The sequence below is a fragment of the Dromiciops gliroides genome, chromosome X (genome assembly GCF_019393635.1).
Source record: "Dromiciops gliroides isolate mDroGli1 chromosome X, mDroGli1.pri, whole genome shotgun sequence".
NCBI classification, from domain to species: domain Eukaryota; kingdom Metazoa; phylum Chordata; class Mammalia; order Microbiotheria; family Microbiotheriidae; genus Dromiciops; species Dromiciops gliroides.
Window position 1 is genome coordinate 78,790,688 of NC_057867.1, and position 16,361 is coordinate 78,807,048.

At 41.9% G+C, this 16,361-nt stretch overlaps 1 protein-coding gene across 1 annotated transcript in view; it reads right to left on the reverse strand.

The window, feature by feature from the left end:
• Window positions 1-16,361, reverse strand: part of TMLHE (trimethyllysine hydroxylase, epsilon) — a 100,172-nt gene that overhangs the window by 11,903 nt on the left and 71,908 nt on the right. The window contains exon 4 of the mRNA XM_043974224.1: window positions 3,412-3,688. Within this exon, the coding sequence (XP_043830159.1) occupies window positions 3,412-3,688 (277 nt within the window). The remainder of the gene's footprint in view (window positions 1-3,411; window positions 3,689-16,361) is intronic.

The window sequence follows — 16,361 nt, forward strand, 5'->3', positions numbered from 1 at the left end:
GAATGACAGGCTCCTAACAATTTGATTGCCACTTGCAGGAAAGCACCACACCACCATCATTAGTGCCTATGCTCCCACCATGATGGACCCTGATGAGGTCAAAGAAAATGTTATGAAGACCTGGAGACCCTCATTATCTCTGTGCTAAAAGAGGACAAGATTATAATTCTGGGTGACTTCAATGCTAGAGTAGGTTCAGACTACCAGACATGGCAGGTAGTCCTTGGGAGTTGGAAACATAAACAGCAATAGTCACTTACTACTGAAGACTTGTCTATTTACCTAAATGCAATAAAACTTCATGGATGGATCCTCATAGCAAATATTTGCATTTAATAGACTACGTCATTGTAAGGAGAGGAAACAGGAAAATTATGAGATTTATCCTCTCCAAGCTAAATATCTGCTTTCAACAAAAGTGGCAGCCCCAAGGCAAGATGACTACCAGAAGATTTAATGTCAATAGATTACAGTACTTCTCTGAGCAGGAACAGTTTGGTGCTAACTTGGAGGGGCAAGCTGAACCAACAAATGACTGGCAACAGTGGAGCTGAAAAGGAGTGGGAAGCTTTCAGAGATTTGGTGTACAGCATGGCATTTGCTCATCTGGGTCAGAATACTCACAAACATCAAGACTGGCTTGATGAAAATGATGGGGAAATTCAGAAGCTGCTAAATGAAAAACAAGAACTCCACACGGTTTACCAGCAGGACAGTTCATCAATCCCTAAGAAAGCATTGTTTAACTCCATCAAAAGTAAAATACAAGTGAAGATTAGAGAGATGCAGGATTCTTGGCTCAGTAAGAAGGCAGATGAAATGCAGTTTTATACCAATAGTAACAATCCAAAGCACTTTTATGATGCCCTGAAAGCTATTTATGGGCCAAAGACCTATGCTGCATCCCAACCCAGTGCTGATGGAGCCATATGATTAGTGATAAAGACATGATTCTGGAGAGATGGGCTGAACATTTCCATAGTGTTCTCAACAGACCATCATCAATCAATGTTGAAGCCACTGACTGTATGCTTCAGGTTGAAGTCAATCCCCCTCTAAATGAACTTTCAACTGAAGAAGAGGTTTGGAATGTCATTTGACTCCTCTCCTGTGGCAAAGCACCTAGTGTTGCTTGTATTCCAGCTGAGATTTACAAGGTTGGGGGTCCATCGGTAATAGAAAAGTTGAAATTTTCTAGGTTATATGGCAAGAGGAGGAGTTCAAGGATGCCTCCATTGTCTATCTCTATAAAGGTAGAGGAAATAGATTGCCCTGTGACAATCACAGGTGTCTCTCTATTAGTCATTGCTGGCAAGATTCTTGCCAAAGTCCTCCTTAATAGGCTGATCCTTCACTTAGAACATGGTCATCTACCTGAGAGCCGGTGTGGCTTCAGAAAGGGCTGAGGAATGGTTGATATGTTGTTTGCTATCTGACAACTCCAGGACAAATGCCAGGAGCAGAACAAAGACCTGTACACAGAATTTATAGACCTTGACCAAAATCTTTGATACTGTCAGTCATGAGGGCTTATGGAAAATTATGTCAAAATTTGGTTGCCTGGGGAAGTTCATCAATTTCATGACAGCATGCTAGCCCAGGTTCTGGACTCTCACACTTTCCCAGGTACCACTAGAGTGAAGCAAGACTGTGTATTTGCCCCCATGCTTTTTATTTTTATTTTTGGTGGGGCAATGAGGGTTAAGTGACTTGCCCAGGGTCACACAACTAGTAAGTGTCAAGTGTCTGAGTTCAGATTTGAACTCAGGCCATCCTGAATCTAGGGCCAGTGCTTTATCCACTGCGCCACCTAGCTGCCCCCCACTATGCTTTTTAGCATGATGTTTTTAGCCATGTTGCCAAATGCCTTCAATGAGGATAAACACAGCATCAAGGTCAGTTACCATACTGATGGCAAATTCTTCAATTTGAAAAGGCTATAAGCCAAGACTAAGGAGGGGGTGTTTGTGCATGATTTTTTGTTTGCAGATGATTGTGCACTCAAGGCAGCCTCTGAAGCTGAGATACAAAGTATGAACCAACTGTTTGCTGCTTGTGATAATTTTGGCCTAACAATTAATGCCAAGAAAACACACCGCCCATATATAGAATCATCAGTTACAGCAAACGGAGAAGTTTTGAATACTGGGGATAAGTTCACTTATCTTGGCAGTATACCTTCGAGGGATGTATATATTGATGATGAGTTTGGCACACTCATTGCCAGAGCTAGTTCAGCATTTGGGAGGCTCTGAAAGAAGGTGTGGGAGAGAAGAGGTGTGAGACTGAACACCAAACTGAAGGTCTACAGAGCCGTTGTGCTGACCTCATGTTGTATGCCTGTGAAACCTGGACAGTCTACCAGCACCATGCCAGGAAACTAAATTGCTTCCATTTGAATTGCCTTAGGAAGATTCTGAAGATCACCTGGCAGCATAAGATACCAGACACTGAGGTTCTCTCTCGAGCTAACCTGCCAAGCATTCAAACTCTCCTGCAGAGAGCACAACTCCAATGGGCTGGCCGCATTGTTCGAATGCCAAATGTATGCTTGCCTAAAAAACTAGAACTCACAGAAGGCAAGCACTCATGTGATGGTCAGAAAAAGAGATGTGAGGGCACTCTGAAGAGATATGGAATTGATTGCATGACAAGGGAGACACTGGCACAGGGCCGCCCAGCATGGAATACCCCCATCAGAAGGCGCTGTGCTCCATAAGTAAAGCAGAATTGAAGTAGCTTAAAAGAAACATGAAATACACAAATTTAAAGAATCCAAACCAAATGTTCACATGGACTATCTGTACCTGACCTGTGGCAGAGCATTCCGAGCTCATACTGGTCTGATCGGGCACTGTTGGACACACTGTAACTTGACTATAACACAATGATGTCATTTTGGTTCTCTTCAAGAACAAAAGGCAACAACCATTATTTGCCTCTTATTTAAAGCTTCCTCTTGCCACACCTGTTCTGATTTCCCCCTGGAAAATTTAGACAGTTTGTGACTTCCTCCTGAACCCATGTGAATTCTTTATGATCATTTTGCCTTTTAATGTGCAATCTGTTCTAGAATTTTGTCAGGGAACAGCACCAAGCGTCCCCAGAATTCACCTTTCCTTCCCTTTGTTTTGGTTTCTAGGATGGACCTTTTCAAACCACAATACAGTACTGTCCAGTACATACTTGGAGAATCAATGGGATGGAAAATTTCTTGGATTGCTCCAGATGCCTTCATATTTCAAACAGAAGTTCTGGTTTGGAGAGATTAGAAATTATAGCATAAAATGAAGTATCTTCTGATACTGCCACATGATATTTTGAATTTATGCATGAGAATAGGTGATTTCTGCAAATTAATCATGGTGGAATCGAGAAACTGGATGCTGGCTAGGTCCTGCTAATGTTTACCTGATCAAACTGATTCTGCCCGCCAACTTTTCTGTATCCTCTCGAGTTGGAGGGACATTCTCTACAAATGCAATTCCATAGAGCAGGAAGTTTTGCAGAAACTCCTTCAGGCCATCCTTGGTCTCCAAAAAGCTCTGGAAGTCTACAGGCTGTACCTGGGCCTGCCGGTAGATCTCTGAATTCCACAAAATTCTAGGCTGGACAGTCTGCTTCTGCCCTTCGTAGCTATTCTTCAGCAGCCACTCCAAACTGTACCTGGTCACATGACCATCTGGCCCTTTAGAGGGAAAAAGAAGGAAGCGTCACAAAACATGATGTCTGGGTGGGATCCTAGGGGACTTGTTGGCTGGAACTGGCGCTCTCAGTAACCAATTACTCAGGGCCACATTCTTCCCTAAGCAATATTTTAGTGGGTTTAAAGGTTTATGGCACCACCCACCCCCTCAACAGCCCCAGCTACCGAAGAAGCAGAAAAGAATGTTCTCGTAGCCAAAGAAAGTCCTAGGTGTTGTAAAATGGTTCAAGATTTGAGAGGAATAGCATTTTCTCAATGGAAATCATATATACCGAATGTTCCAGTGTCACTGGCTTGTTTCTCATACATGAATTTCCGTGTCCCAACTGTGTGCCTTTTCACTAGCTGATCCTCTTGGCTGGAATGCTCTCCCTTCTGACCTTTGCCTTCTGGCTTATACAGGAGGCCTTTTCTCTGAGGTTTCCTTCTACTAACTATGTATGTGGCCAAGAAGCAACAGTTAGAACTGAACATGGAACAACTGATTGGTTTAAGAAGGGAAAAGGAGGTCAATCTTATTTCTTTAACTTATATGCAAAGTACATCATGTGAACTGCCAGGCTGGATGAATCAGAAGCTGGAATTAATATAAACAAGCTCAGATAGACAGATGACACCATTCTGATGACAAAAGTGAGGAGGAATGAAGAAGCCTCTTGATGAGGGTGAAAGAGGAGAGTATAAAAGTATAAAAAGCTGGCTTGAAGCTTAACATCCAAAAAATGAAGATCTTGGCAATTGGTACCATCCCTTCCTGGCAAATTGGAGGAGAAGAAATAGAAGCAATGTCAGATTTTGTGTTCTTAGGCTCAAAGATCACTGTAGACAGTGACTGTAACAATGAAATGAACAGACGCTTGCTCCTTGGAAGGAAAGCTATGGATAACATAACCCTGTAGCTAGCTGGCATACACAGCTGTTTGCATATTGTTTCCCCCATTATATGGGAGCTCCTGAAGGGTGGGGACAGCCTTTTTGCCTTTCTTTGTATCCCTAACATTTCTTGTCCCATAGTAGGTGCTTAATCAATGCTCTTTGAGTGGCCAAGTTTTTCATTCACTTGTTTAATATAGAATCATTTTTATACATGAGGAACCTGAGAGGTTTGCAAATGATTCACTCAAGGACACAAATAAAGTTAGTGGAAGAGCTGAGCCACACTTTCAGTTCTCCTGGTTCCCTGTTGGGGACCTTTAGGCCCTGAAAAACAGGTTTCTAAAAATGGGATGATAATTTATTTTCGGAATCAAAGTGTTACTCTAAGGGCCATCTGGGCTTTGTTCCCCCCCCTTCACCCTCCCAAGACCTCTACAAATAGAAACATTTTAATGTAAAACTAATTATACCAACTACTGTATTTGAATCAATCCATTTCTGCCAAATGTTCCTCACCAAATGGCCCCGAGAAAACCAATTTAGTATCCATACACTCACATAATATCTACAGGTCTTTCTCCTTATAAGTACAGAATAAAGAAAAAGGAAAGACATTATTAATAACGGGAAAAAATGTTGTCAATCAATTCATGACACTGCCAATATGTTTGACTCAAGAATCAAAGGCAGAAATACAGGGGATAAGAACCCTGCTACTGAGATTACAAAACACTCTTCAAATTTGATGTTGGGAAATATATTTTTTAAATGCTGCAGAAGACAAAACAACCTGTAAGTCTGCAAAGTACATCCCATTCTGCAATACAGTGGTAAGATGTTTTGTGTGAGAGCCTGTGACTCCTCTTGTTTCTTCCGTAGCTCAGATCTCATTACTTTCTGTAGCCCATGAGAGCAAATTGCCTACAGCAAGCAAGTAGCCCTGAGCAAAACACACCAGGTGTCATAGCAAGGCAGTGAAGGATGCAGATGAACTAATAAGTGACTCTGGGAAGAGAAAGCTTTCCATTCAAAGTCGAGGTGACAGGCATACTAGCTGCAATGAAATGAACATCTGGAATATCAGAATATCAAGGAGAAATAAACTCGTTTTGTTACGTGCTAGAATTGAAGCTAGAACAGCAGGGGAACTATGCTCTTGAATGAATGGCTTTGCAGAGAGGAAAGAATGGGGAGCTCAGTGAAACCTGTAGGGAGACTGCTTTGGTTCAATACCTGATGACAGAGGTTGAATTCCTTCCAAGAGAACTCCTGGAAAGTGAAATCTTATTGCTCCTGACTAGGAGACAAAGGAGCCAACAGGTGAGAGTCCTCATCTTGGGGAAGAAAGGCTACAGGTCAAAGTGAAAAAAGTGAATGTAAAACTAAGAAAGATGAAATTAAAACCATTGTTAGGATATATTTTTCCCAACTATATGCCAATACAACGAAAAATCTGAATGAAATGAGTATTTACAAAAATATAAATTGCCCAGATAAACAGAAGGGGAAATAAAATACTTAACCCAATCTTCAAAAAATAAATTAAATAAGTCATAAATGAGCTCCCAAAGAAAAAATCCCTAGGACCAGGTGGATTTAGAAACATATTCTATTGAACATTTAAAGAAAATTAATTCTGACATTACATAAACTGGTTTAAAAAATCAGTAAAGGAGTCCTACCAACCAAAGGAGTCCTTCTACAACACAAATATCTAATATTCAATGTCTAATAATATATTCTATACATATATATAGCATATATTCTAATAATAATATATTCAATATCTAAACCAGAGATAGCAAAAAACAGAGAAAGAGAACCAAAGACCAATTCCTCTAATGAATATCAGTGCAAAAGTTCTAAATAAAATATATGCAAGGAGATTATAGCAATATATCATACACTATGGCCAGGTGGAATTTATGCCAGGAATGCAGGGTTCACTATTAGGAAAACTATAAGTATAATTGACCATATCATTAACAGAACCAACAAAAACTATATGATTATATCAATAGATTCAGAAATAGTTTGGGGGGGTTTTGGGGTTTGGGGGTTTTTGTGGGGCAATGGGGGTTAAGTGACTTGCCCAGGGTCACACAGCTAGTAAGTGTTAAGTGTCTGAGGCTGGATTTGAACTCAGGTCCTCCTGACTCCAGGGCCAGTGCTCTATCCACTGCACCACCTAGCTGCCCCTCGGTCACACAGCTAGTAAGTGTCAAGTGTCTGAGGTCAGATTTGAACTCAGGTCCTCTTGAATCCAGGGCCAATGCTTTATCCACTGCGCCACCTACCTTCACCCCAGAAATAGTTTTTGGCAAAATATAACACCCATTCCTATTTAAAATACTAGAAAGCATGGAAATAAACAGAACTTTTCTTATAATGATAAGTAGTATCTATCTAAAACCAAGAGTAAACAGTAAAAACTGCTGGGAAAACTGGAAAACAGTATAGTAGAAACGAGGCACACACTAATATCTCACACCATATACCAAGACAGAGTCAAAATGGGTACATAATTGGGGCAGCTCAGTAGCGCAGTGGATAAAGTGCTGGCCCTGGAGTCAGGAGGACCTGAGTTCAAATCGGGCTTCAGACACTTGACACTTACTAGCTGTGTGACCCTGGGCAAGTCACTTAACCCTCATTGCCCCGCCAAAAAAACAAAAGAATTAAAAAATAGGTACATAATTTAGACATAAAAGGTGATATCATAAGCAAATTAGGGGAGTGTGAAAAATTTTACCTGTCATAACTATGGCTATGGGAAGAGTTCATGACCAGACAAGAGACAGACATTTTTATTTAAAGTTTTGAGTTTCAAATTTGATCCCTCCTTCCCTCCCTCCCCTTCCCCCTCACTGAGACAGTAAGCAATCAGATAGAAGTTATATATGTACAATTATGGAAAACATGACCATATTAGTCATTTTATTCAATAAAACTTAAATAAAAGAAAAAAATTAAGGTAAAACTAGCCTGCTTCAGTCTATGTTCCATCGATATCAGTCCTTTCTTTGGAGGTGGATAGTATGCTTAGTCCTTTGGGATTCTCTTGGATCATTGTATTGTTGATAATAGTCAAGTCTTTCACAGTTCTTCCTTAAACAATATGGCTGTCGCTGTGCACAAGGTTCTCTTAGTTCTGCTCCCTTCACAATACATCAGTTTATATGAGTCTTCCCAGGCCTTTCTGAAATCATCTTGTTTGTCATTTCTTAGAGCACAATAATATTCCATCATCATCATATACCACAGCTTGTTTAGCCATTCCCCAATCAATGGACATTCTTTTGATTTCCCATTCTTAGCCACCACAAAAAGACCTGCTATAAATATTTTTGTACAAATAGGTTTTTTTCTCTTTTGGGGGATGTCTTTGGGATATAAACCTAGCGTTGGTATTGCTGGAACAAAGGGTATGCACAATTCTTTTTTTTTTTTCCTCTCTCTTTTTTTTTGCCTTTGCAACAAGCATTTATTTTATTTTTTTCCAGTTACATGTAAGGGTAGTTTTCAACATTCATTTTCATAAGATTTAGAGTTCCAAATTTTTCTCCCTCCCTCCCTTTCCTCCCCCCTCCATAAGACAGCAACCAATCTGATATATGTTATATGTGTACAATCCACAAGTGCTCTTTTTTTTTTCAGTTCTTTCTACAGGGGTGGATAGTAAGCTTCCTCATTAGTTTCTTGGGATTGTCTTGGATCATTGCACTGCTGAGAATAGTTAAGTCATTCACAGTTGCTCATCGAACAATACTGCTGTCACTATGCACAATGTCCTCCCGGTTCTGCTCACTTCACTATACATCAGTTCATATGAGTCTTTCCAGGTTTTTCTGGGATCATCCTGTTTGTCATTTCCTATAGCACAAGACCATTCCACTACAATCATATAACACAGCTTCTTCAGTCATTTATCAATTGATTCCCAATTATAGCAGTTCAGTTGAAAAAGGTTAAGGGATTTGCTTGAAGTCACATATCCAATAAAATAAAAAGGTTGGGATAGATGATTCCAAAGATGTCTTCAGACTCCAAAATTTATGAGCCTCTGAGGGTAATAAAAATCTGATATGAGGGAAGGGAGGAGGGGGCAGTGGTCATGAGTGGAGATAGGTGAACAGATAGAAGCTGGTATGTATAGGGATTCTACAATATTCGCAAGCTGACTGGATTTGAGTGGGGAAGGGAGAAGAAAAGGAAAAATTCAAAGATAATTCCAATGTTTTGAGCAAAAGTGACCATGAAGATGCTGGTGCTCTCAACAGAAAGGGAGTCTGAGAGGAGGAGCAAATTTAGGGAGGAAGGTATTGACTTCAGTTTTGGAAATATTGAGATTGAAGTGTTAGTGGGATATCCAGGTGAATGTGTCAACCAAGAAATTAGAAATTAGACACTAGAGTTCCAGGGAGACACATTAATTTAGAAATCTCTGTAGAGGTGACAGTTGAAATCATGGTAATGACAGAGCCTTGAGGAAAACCCAAGTGACAGGAGGAAGACATTGAATCACTGAAAGAGACTTGAGAAGAAGTAATTAAATAGGTGTTGGTGTGGTATGGTGGAAAGAACACTGGATTTGGACTCATAGAGTCTAAATTCAAATCCTAGCTCCATCACTTATTGTTTGTGTCTGACTCTGGGCAGGTCACTTAGCCTTTCTAGACATCAGTTTCTTCATCTGTAAAATGAAGAAGACTAATTGACCTCTAAGGTCCTTTGCAGATCTCAGTCTATGAGCCCATGAGGGAGGAGAAGCAGGTGAGTGCAATGTCATGGAAAGGAAAGGAACAGAAGATATGCAAAGACATCAAGGAGAAGGAGAAGAGGGAAAAGGTCATTGGAATTGGCAGTGAAGAGAGAGCAGGTTAGTGCTTAGGGAACTGTGGCAGTAAGAGAGGAGAGAATTAGGCCCTGAGAGAATGGAAGGGGGAAGTGAAGACTTAGTAAGGAAGGGGAAACTTGGACATGCTTTTAGGTGTAACTGAGGACTACCACATGTACAGAGTGTACCAGCATGCTCGTTGTTGTTAATCAGTCATTTCAGTTGGATCTGACTCTTCCTGACCCCATTGGGGGTTTTCTTGGCAGAGATCCTGGAGTGGTTGGCCATTTCCTTTTCCAGCTTATTTGACAGATGAGGAGACCGAGGCAAACAGGGTGAAGTGACTTGCCCAGGGTCACACAGCTAAGAAGTGTCTGAGGCCAGATTTAAACTCAGGAAGATGAGTCTTTCTGACTCCAGGCCCACCAAGTGGCTCTTTGGCATGCTTAGCTGACAGGAATTCTCCATGTGGGAGAATCTGTTTCTAGGATAATCATGATGACACGTAATGGAAGCGCTTTGGAAAGATCATGAAATCTGGCCAGCCATTATGCAAGTGGTTTTAGACAGCTAACTACATGGTTAGGAGAAGCTTCTTTGATGAGCTGCACTTATGGAACTGAAGCTAGAGGCATTTTCATTTTCATTATCCTCTTCTTCCCTCTTTCTTGGTTCAACTCCTTTGGTAACAATGTCTGGGAAATGATAATGCTGGAAGGGGGGAAGCCTTCTTCCCTCTGAGGCCTATACATGGTCCAGGGAAATGACCCTCTAGCTTTTTATTTTTTCTATTTATTCTTTTCTGGTTTAGGTGAAGGGATTGGAAATCCTAAACTCAGGAGTTTGAAGGGTCCAGGTAGCTTGGTGTCCCAATGTCTGGGTTCTGTAGCCAGCTCAGCATTGATGCCCCTAGGAGCAAGGAATGCTCTTCAGGAGCAACCTTCAGGCCTTCACTGGTTGAAACAAAGACTTTCAGTTGGCAGTGATACTAATTTTTTCCCTAAAAGTATTTTATTATTTCCTAGTTATATTTACAGTTTTCAACATTTGTTTTAATAAGATTTCTAGTTTCAAATTTTTCTCCCTCCCCAAGACAGTAAGCAGTTCGATATAGATTATATATGTACAATCACGTCAAACATATTTCTGCATTAGTCATGCTGTGAAAGAAGAATCAGAGCAAAAAGGAAAAACCTCAAAAAAGAAAAACAACAAAAAATAGAAATAGTATGGTTCAATCTGCATCTAGATTCCATAGTTCTTTTTTTCTGAATTTGAAGAACATTTTCCATCATGAGTCCTTTGGAACTATCTTGGACCATTGTATTGCTGACAAGAGTAAGTCTATGTGATACTAATTTAGATAGGATAACAACAACATGAACTCGGTAGGGTCAAGGCTCTGTAGAAATTGTGCTGAGTGAGCCCACTCTTTCCAGAGATTGTGGTGGGATCAATGGAGTGTGCCCCATGTTGCTGGGGTGAAATGTGTATACTTTTGTTTCTGTTGTATCTTCCAGGGAAATATGCCTTTTGTAAAAGCTAATTGATGTTAAGTGGTTAATTGGAAGTGAGGTGCTAGTCACTCACTGGCATCTAACAGTAAGGGCAACACAACCAGTGGGAGCTTGAGTCAATGCCATTAGAATTGAAATACTCCAGAACTCCTCAAGCTACCTGGAGAATCCACAGGGGCAAATGGAGCCAGACTGGAGTGGGAAGAGTCAGAGGAACTTGATACACAGACAGGAAGGAGTCAGTAAATAGGGAGACATTGGATGTGAGAGAGTGGGAATGATCAGATGAAATTCTAACTTTCCGGTAAGTCTGACTTCCTAGATAGAATGCCAGGCCTGGAGTCAGGAAGACTCATCTTCCTGAGTTAAAATCTAGCTTCAGACACTTACCAGCTGTGTGATCCTGAGCAAGTCACTGAACCTGGTTTGCCTCAGTTTCCTCATCTGTAATGTGAGCTGGAGAAGGAAATGGTGAACGATTCCAGTATCTCTGCCAAGGAAGTCCCAAATGGGATCATGGGGAACCAACAACAACATTTAACCCCCTTGGCTTTAAATGACTATAAAGCTGTCCAAATAATTTCTGAGTCTTTGACTATCAATACTTCATAGTTACTCTGGGATTCTGGTGTAATCTGAGTCCCAAAACTCATTGGTATGAGACTCTCTCTTCAATCGTAGAGATCAGTACTCCACACCTACATGAGAAGTTGGGTGGAGTTTACAAAAATGGGAAAGAGGAGAGCTTTGGTCTCTTCAAATTTTTGAGTCTCTTTGTGCTCTACAGTAGCTTTGGGGGATGCCAAACACACTTTAGGGAAAATGGGACTCTGGCAATCTCCATCATGCCCTCATCTCCAGCTTGGGTGAGATCTAGCACTTTCTCTATTAGTTGGGCTGAACTGCCTCACTCCCAATGGGAGAGGTCATTCACTCAATATAATATATAATATGATATTATATGATAATATGTAATATGAGATGATATAATATATTATAATATGATATAATATATCATTTATAATATAATATAATTGTTCTCTCCTATGTAGACTTCCTCTGATTCCTATTTTGCTATCAACTCAGATAAATGGGTTTCTTTTCTACTGACTATGTGAGTTCATTGTGTGAGTTCAAGTCAAGCCTAAAATATGAAGCTCAGGGTTTTCCCTTCGCCATTAATGATTAGCGATCAGAAGTTTATTTAAAACCTGAAGATTGCATCCCCTAGATATGGCTTAACCCTTAACATTCCAGGGAGCTAGCTACAGCTTGGTACCCCCTCTCTGAGCAGAGCCTCCAGCCCCACCCTGCTGCTTCCCCTCCCAGAGGGAAGGAAAGTCTCCCTTGGAGAAAGCAGAATGGGGTGGGGGAGAAGAGGTGAAAGATATTTCTTCTGCCTCCTTTTGAGCCACACAAGGCCACCCCTCTGCTACATGTGGGGGACGGATTGCCCTACCTTTTGGATCACACTTTTGTTTCTTCATCTCCAACATAGCCTCTACCTATCCTAGGTGGACCCTGGGCCCAAGATGCCTCTCTGCCCTTGCCGCGATTTCACTAATCAGGGTTCTGGTCTTTCAGACAGTCTATGACGTCATTGTCTGGGCATAGTACATAGACAATCTGCTTTTAGCCGCAATGACAGGGATGCCTGCTGTACTTCCATTCCCCAGCAGGGGGACCCAGAGACTGCTGAATCGATCAATCAAGGGAGCAAAGCTAGATCTTTGTTTTTACTTCCATGTACCAGGCTCTGGATACAAAGAAGAAAGTGAAAAGGTCTCTGCCTCCAAGGTACTTACATGTTACAGGGAGAAACAAGACATGTCTAAGTACATACTGGAAAATACAGCAGTTGGGGTGGGGGGGGGCAGGGAAAAACCCTCATATAAGTAAGTGGACCGTGGGCTGAGCTTTGGGGGACACTAGGGATTACAAGAGACAGGAGTGAGGGAGGGTATTCCTTGCAGGGGCCCCAGGCAAAGCAAAGGCATGTAGGTGGAAGATGCAAAGCAGACGTAGGTAGAGATGTACAGGCAGCTGGAGCCACACACGCTGGGAAAGGCTTGAAATGCCCAAGAGAAGAGCTGGGATTTTGACCTCGGGATGTATCAGGCCCCTCTGGCAATTAAGCAGAATCAATGGATCCTTTCTCCATTCAGAATCGAAGGAAATGCTACATTTCATGTAGCGGTTAGTGAAAATAAAGATGGCGTGGTTTGGCTTTCTTCCCATCCATGTTCCTGGGCCTCCTGTTCCGAAGGCAGGAGGGAGGCAGCCATGCTTGTAAAGTAGATGATTAGCACGGTCAGGTCTGAACTTTACGAATATCCTTTTTGCCCCTGTGTGGAGGATGGATTGGAGACAAGCAGGGAGACCAGCTGGGAAGGAGGCTATTGAGATAAGCCAAGCAAGAGCTGTGATGAAGTTGTTTGAGAAGGGGAGGAATGGGAAGAAGGTAGAAAGGACAAAATGTGGCAGCTGATTGGATAGAGAGGAGTAGGGCTGAGTAAGACTCCATGGCTGCAATAGCAGAGAATCCGTCATTTAAGTGGAATGACCTCAGAGGTCATTGAGCGCTCAGGCTTTAACAAGTTGTCACCCCCAGCATAAGGATCCTATGCTATCCTATCAAGGGATCCTGACCCACTCACATCTGTAGGACTCTGATCATTAGGGATGTTTCCCCTTACGTCTCAGTTGGCCCATCTGGAGCTTCTACCTACAGTTCCTAGTTCTGCCTTTGAGGTCAAGCAGAAGATAGTCATTAGATCCCCTTTCTCACTCCAGATCTTCTCTTCTCCAAGCTAAACAGATTAACCATCCCTCTACCCTGAACACTTGTGTTGATGCCAATTTGATAAACATCCCACCTATGAATGTGATCATCAGAGTCATTAGTAAAATGCTAATGTGTATAAAGACAAGGCCAGACCCCTGAGGCACTTCACTTGTCGCCCTCCACCATGACACTGATCTACCAATTACTACTCTTTGGATTACATTATTTGATCAATTCCCAATCCACTTGACTGTGCTACCATCTAGTCCACAACCCTCTATCCTTTCTACAAAGACAGCATGAGACTTTATCCCACATCTTGCTGAAATCTAGGTAGATCATGTCCAGGTAAGGTTTCCCCCTTACCTATCTATCTTAAAAGTCCAAGAGGCCATGAAGTGCACCTGAAAAGACCTGTTCTTATGAAGCTCCATTCACTCCCTCTTTGCACTTCCCTCCCCTTGAAATGCTCTTGAAATCAGAGCCATCCCTCTGATATTGTTCCAGAGTTTTGTCAAGTATTAAAGGCAAGTTCACTGGCCTATAGTTTTATAGACTTCTACCCTTCCTTCTTTGAAAAACCAGGCCATTTACCCTGAGGCAATACCAGAAGGCCCTTTTTTAACATCTCAGTAATCATGCCAGGTGGTTCTTTCAGGGCCTGCAGCGGAGTACAACTAGATCTACTGAGGAACTCACTGAAGGCAGCTAGAAGCTATATATGATCCTGCAGGACCTGGAAATACCACTGCACAAGGATGAAAACAAATTTCCCAATACGACATATTCGCAGCAGCCTTTTTGTAGTAGCACAAAGTGGATACTTCTTGATTGGGGAAGAGCTGAACATATAGTAGTGGAATGTCACCGTGGCTCAAAAAATGATGAATATTAACCTATACAGATTAAAGTGAGCATAACCAAGAAAACAATCCATGTGATGACTGCAACAATTCAAAAACTGAAACTGAAGTTTATGTAATTATAATTCCCAAGCTTGGCCAGAAAGAGACCAAAGAAAATATACCTGCAGGTGTGGGGACCTATAGGTGTGTAGAATTGTGCATCTGCTTCAGGTGTCATTGTTGTATTGTTGGTTTAGCTGAATTACTTTTCTCCTCTTTTTAAAAATTATTTTTATAAGGGAATGACAATGAGGGAGGGATATATTTGGAAATGAAGCAAAAGATATCAATAAAAACAAGATTAATAAAAGAAACTTCTTGGGGGCAGCTAGGTGGTGCAGTGGATAAGCACTGGCCCTGGATTCAGGAGGACCTGAGTTCAAAGCCAGCCTCAGACACTTAATACTTACTAGCTGTGTGACCCTGGGCAAGTCACTTAACCCCCATTGCCTCTCAAAAAAAAAAAAAGAAACTTCTTTACTCCATGATCCTCATCTCCACCACCTCCAGCTACGCTTTTGAATAGGCTCAGGAAAGTGGTTGTGGTTGTTCAATTTTCAGTGGGAGCATTTTGGAAACTGAAAAACACAAGAAATCAGGGTCTGACTGTTTTGTAGATGTCTAAATATAGGAAAGTGATGGAGAAAATGTTAATAATGCTGATGAAACTTCAAAGTTTCTCATGTGCATGTTTCCTTCTGGAAATCTGGTTGTTAAACATTTACCAGCATATCTCTGCCCCCTTCCCAGTTATTCCCAGCTGGTAGATGGGGGGAAAAAGAAAGGAAGGATTGCTATTTGGAACCTATTGAAATAAGCTATGGAACAATGAAGCAGAGGAAAGCCTTAGGGGTTGAGATCAGTTTCCAAGTTGGACCTCCTTGGTCTGGCTTTTATGACAGCTGACGATCTGCTTGGGTCCCCACTTTATCTGGTGGCTGGTCTATCTGCTATCCCTAATGTCTCAGCCCTGTCTCTGCTTCAAACCCTGGTTTTCAATCCGTCCCAATTCTGCTTTTGTGAATGCAGTGCCCCCCCCACACACACACACACATATTAGCAAGAGCCACAAGGAGTCAACAGCTGCAGGGCCCTGAGAGCAACGGGAAGCCAGAAGTCTTTTTAAAGGCAACAGAAGAGGGAGCTAGGATGCTGGGAAATGGCTGCCTCATTCATTTCCTATCTGTCTCACTGTGTTGCCAGGCAATTTCCTTCACTCCTGTTCCTGGAGACATTATGCAAACCTGCTCTATTCCTCTCACATTCCTGCCTGTCATCTCGTCCTCACAGAAACACAGCTCCCTCCAGAAGACGCTGCATCCCCATTACTAGATGTAGCTTCTTTCATGCTCCTGCTCATCCTCTGCCAGACACTCTGGGCCCAAGAGACTCCCCACTGCCACTTCCTGAGCCTCTCACTGTAACCACTACCCAGCAAGCTCTTTTCCTTAGAGATTTACATGCCCTAGTTTTATTATCCTTTATTATGCAGATCCTCATAGTCATGTAGACTGGGAGGGACCTGAAGGGAGAGACCATGCCTTATTTATCTCCCTCCTTCTCATAGCCCAGCACAGGGCACACAGTAGGCACTCAATAAACGTTTAAACAAATGGATGATTCAAACTAAAAAAATCCACTCTTTTTTCTCAAGAAGTTCAGGACTTGGCTTACTCTCTATCTCAGGCATTACCTGTATTGATCCCCCCTCAGGAAATCTGCGTCACCCCCCCCT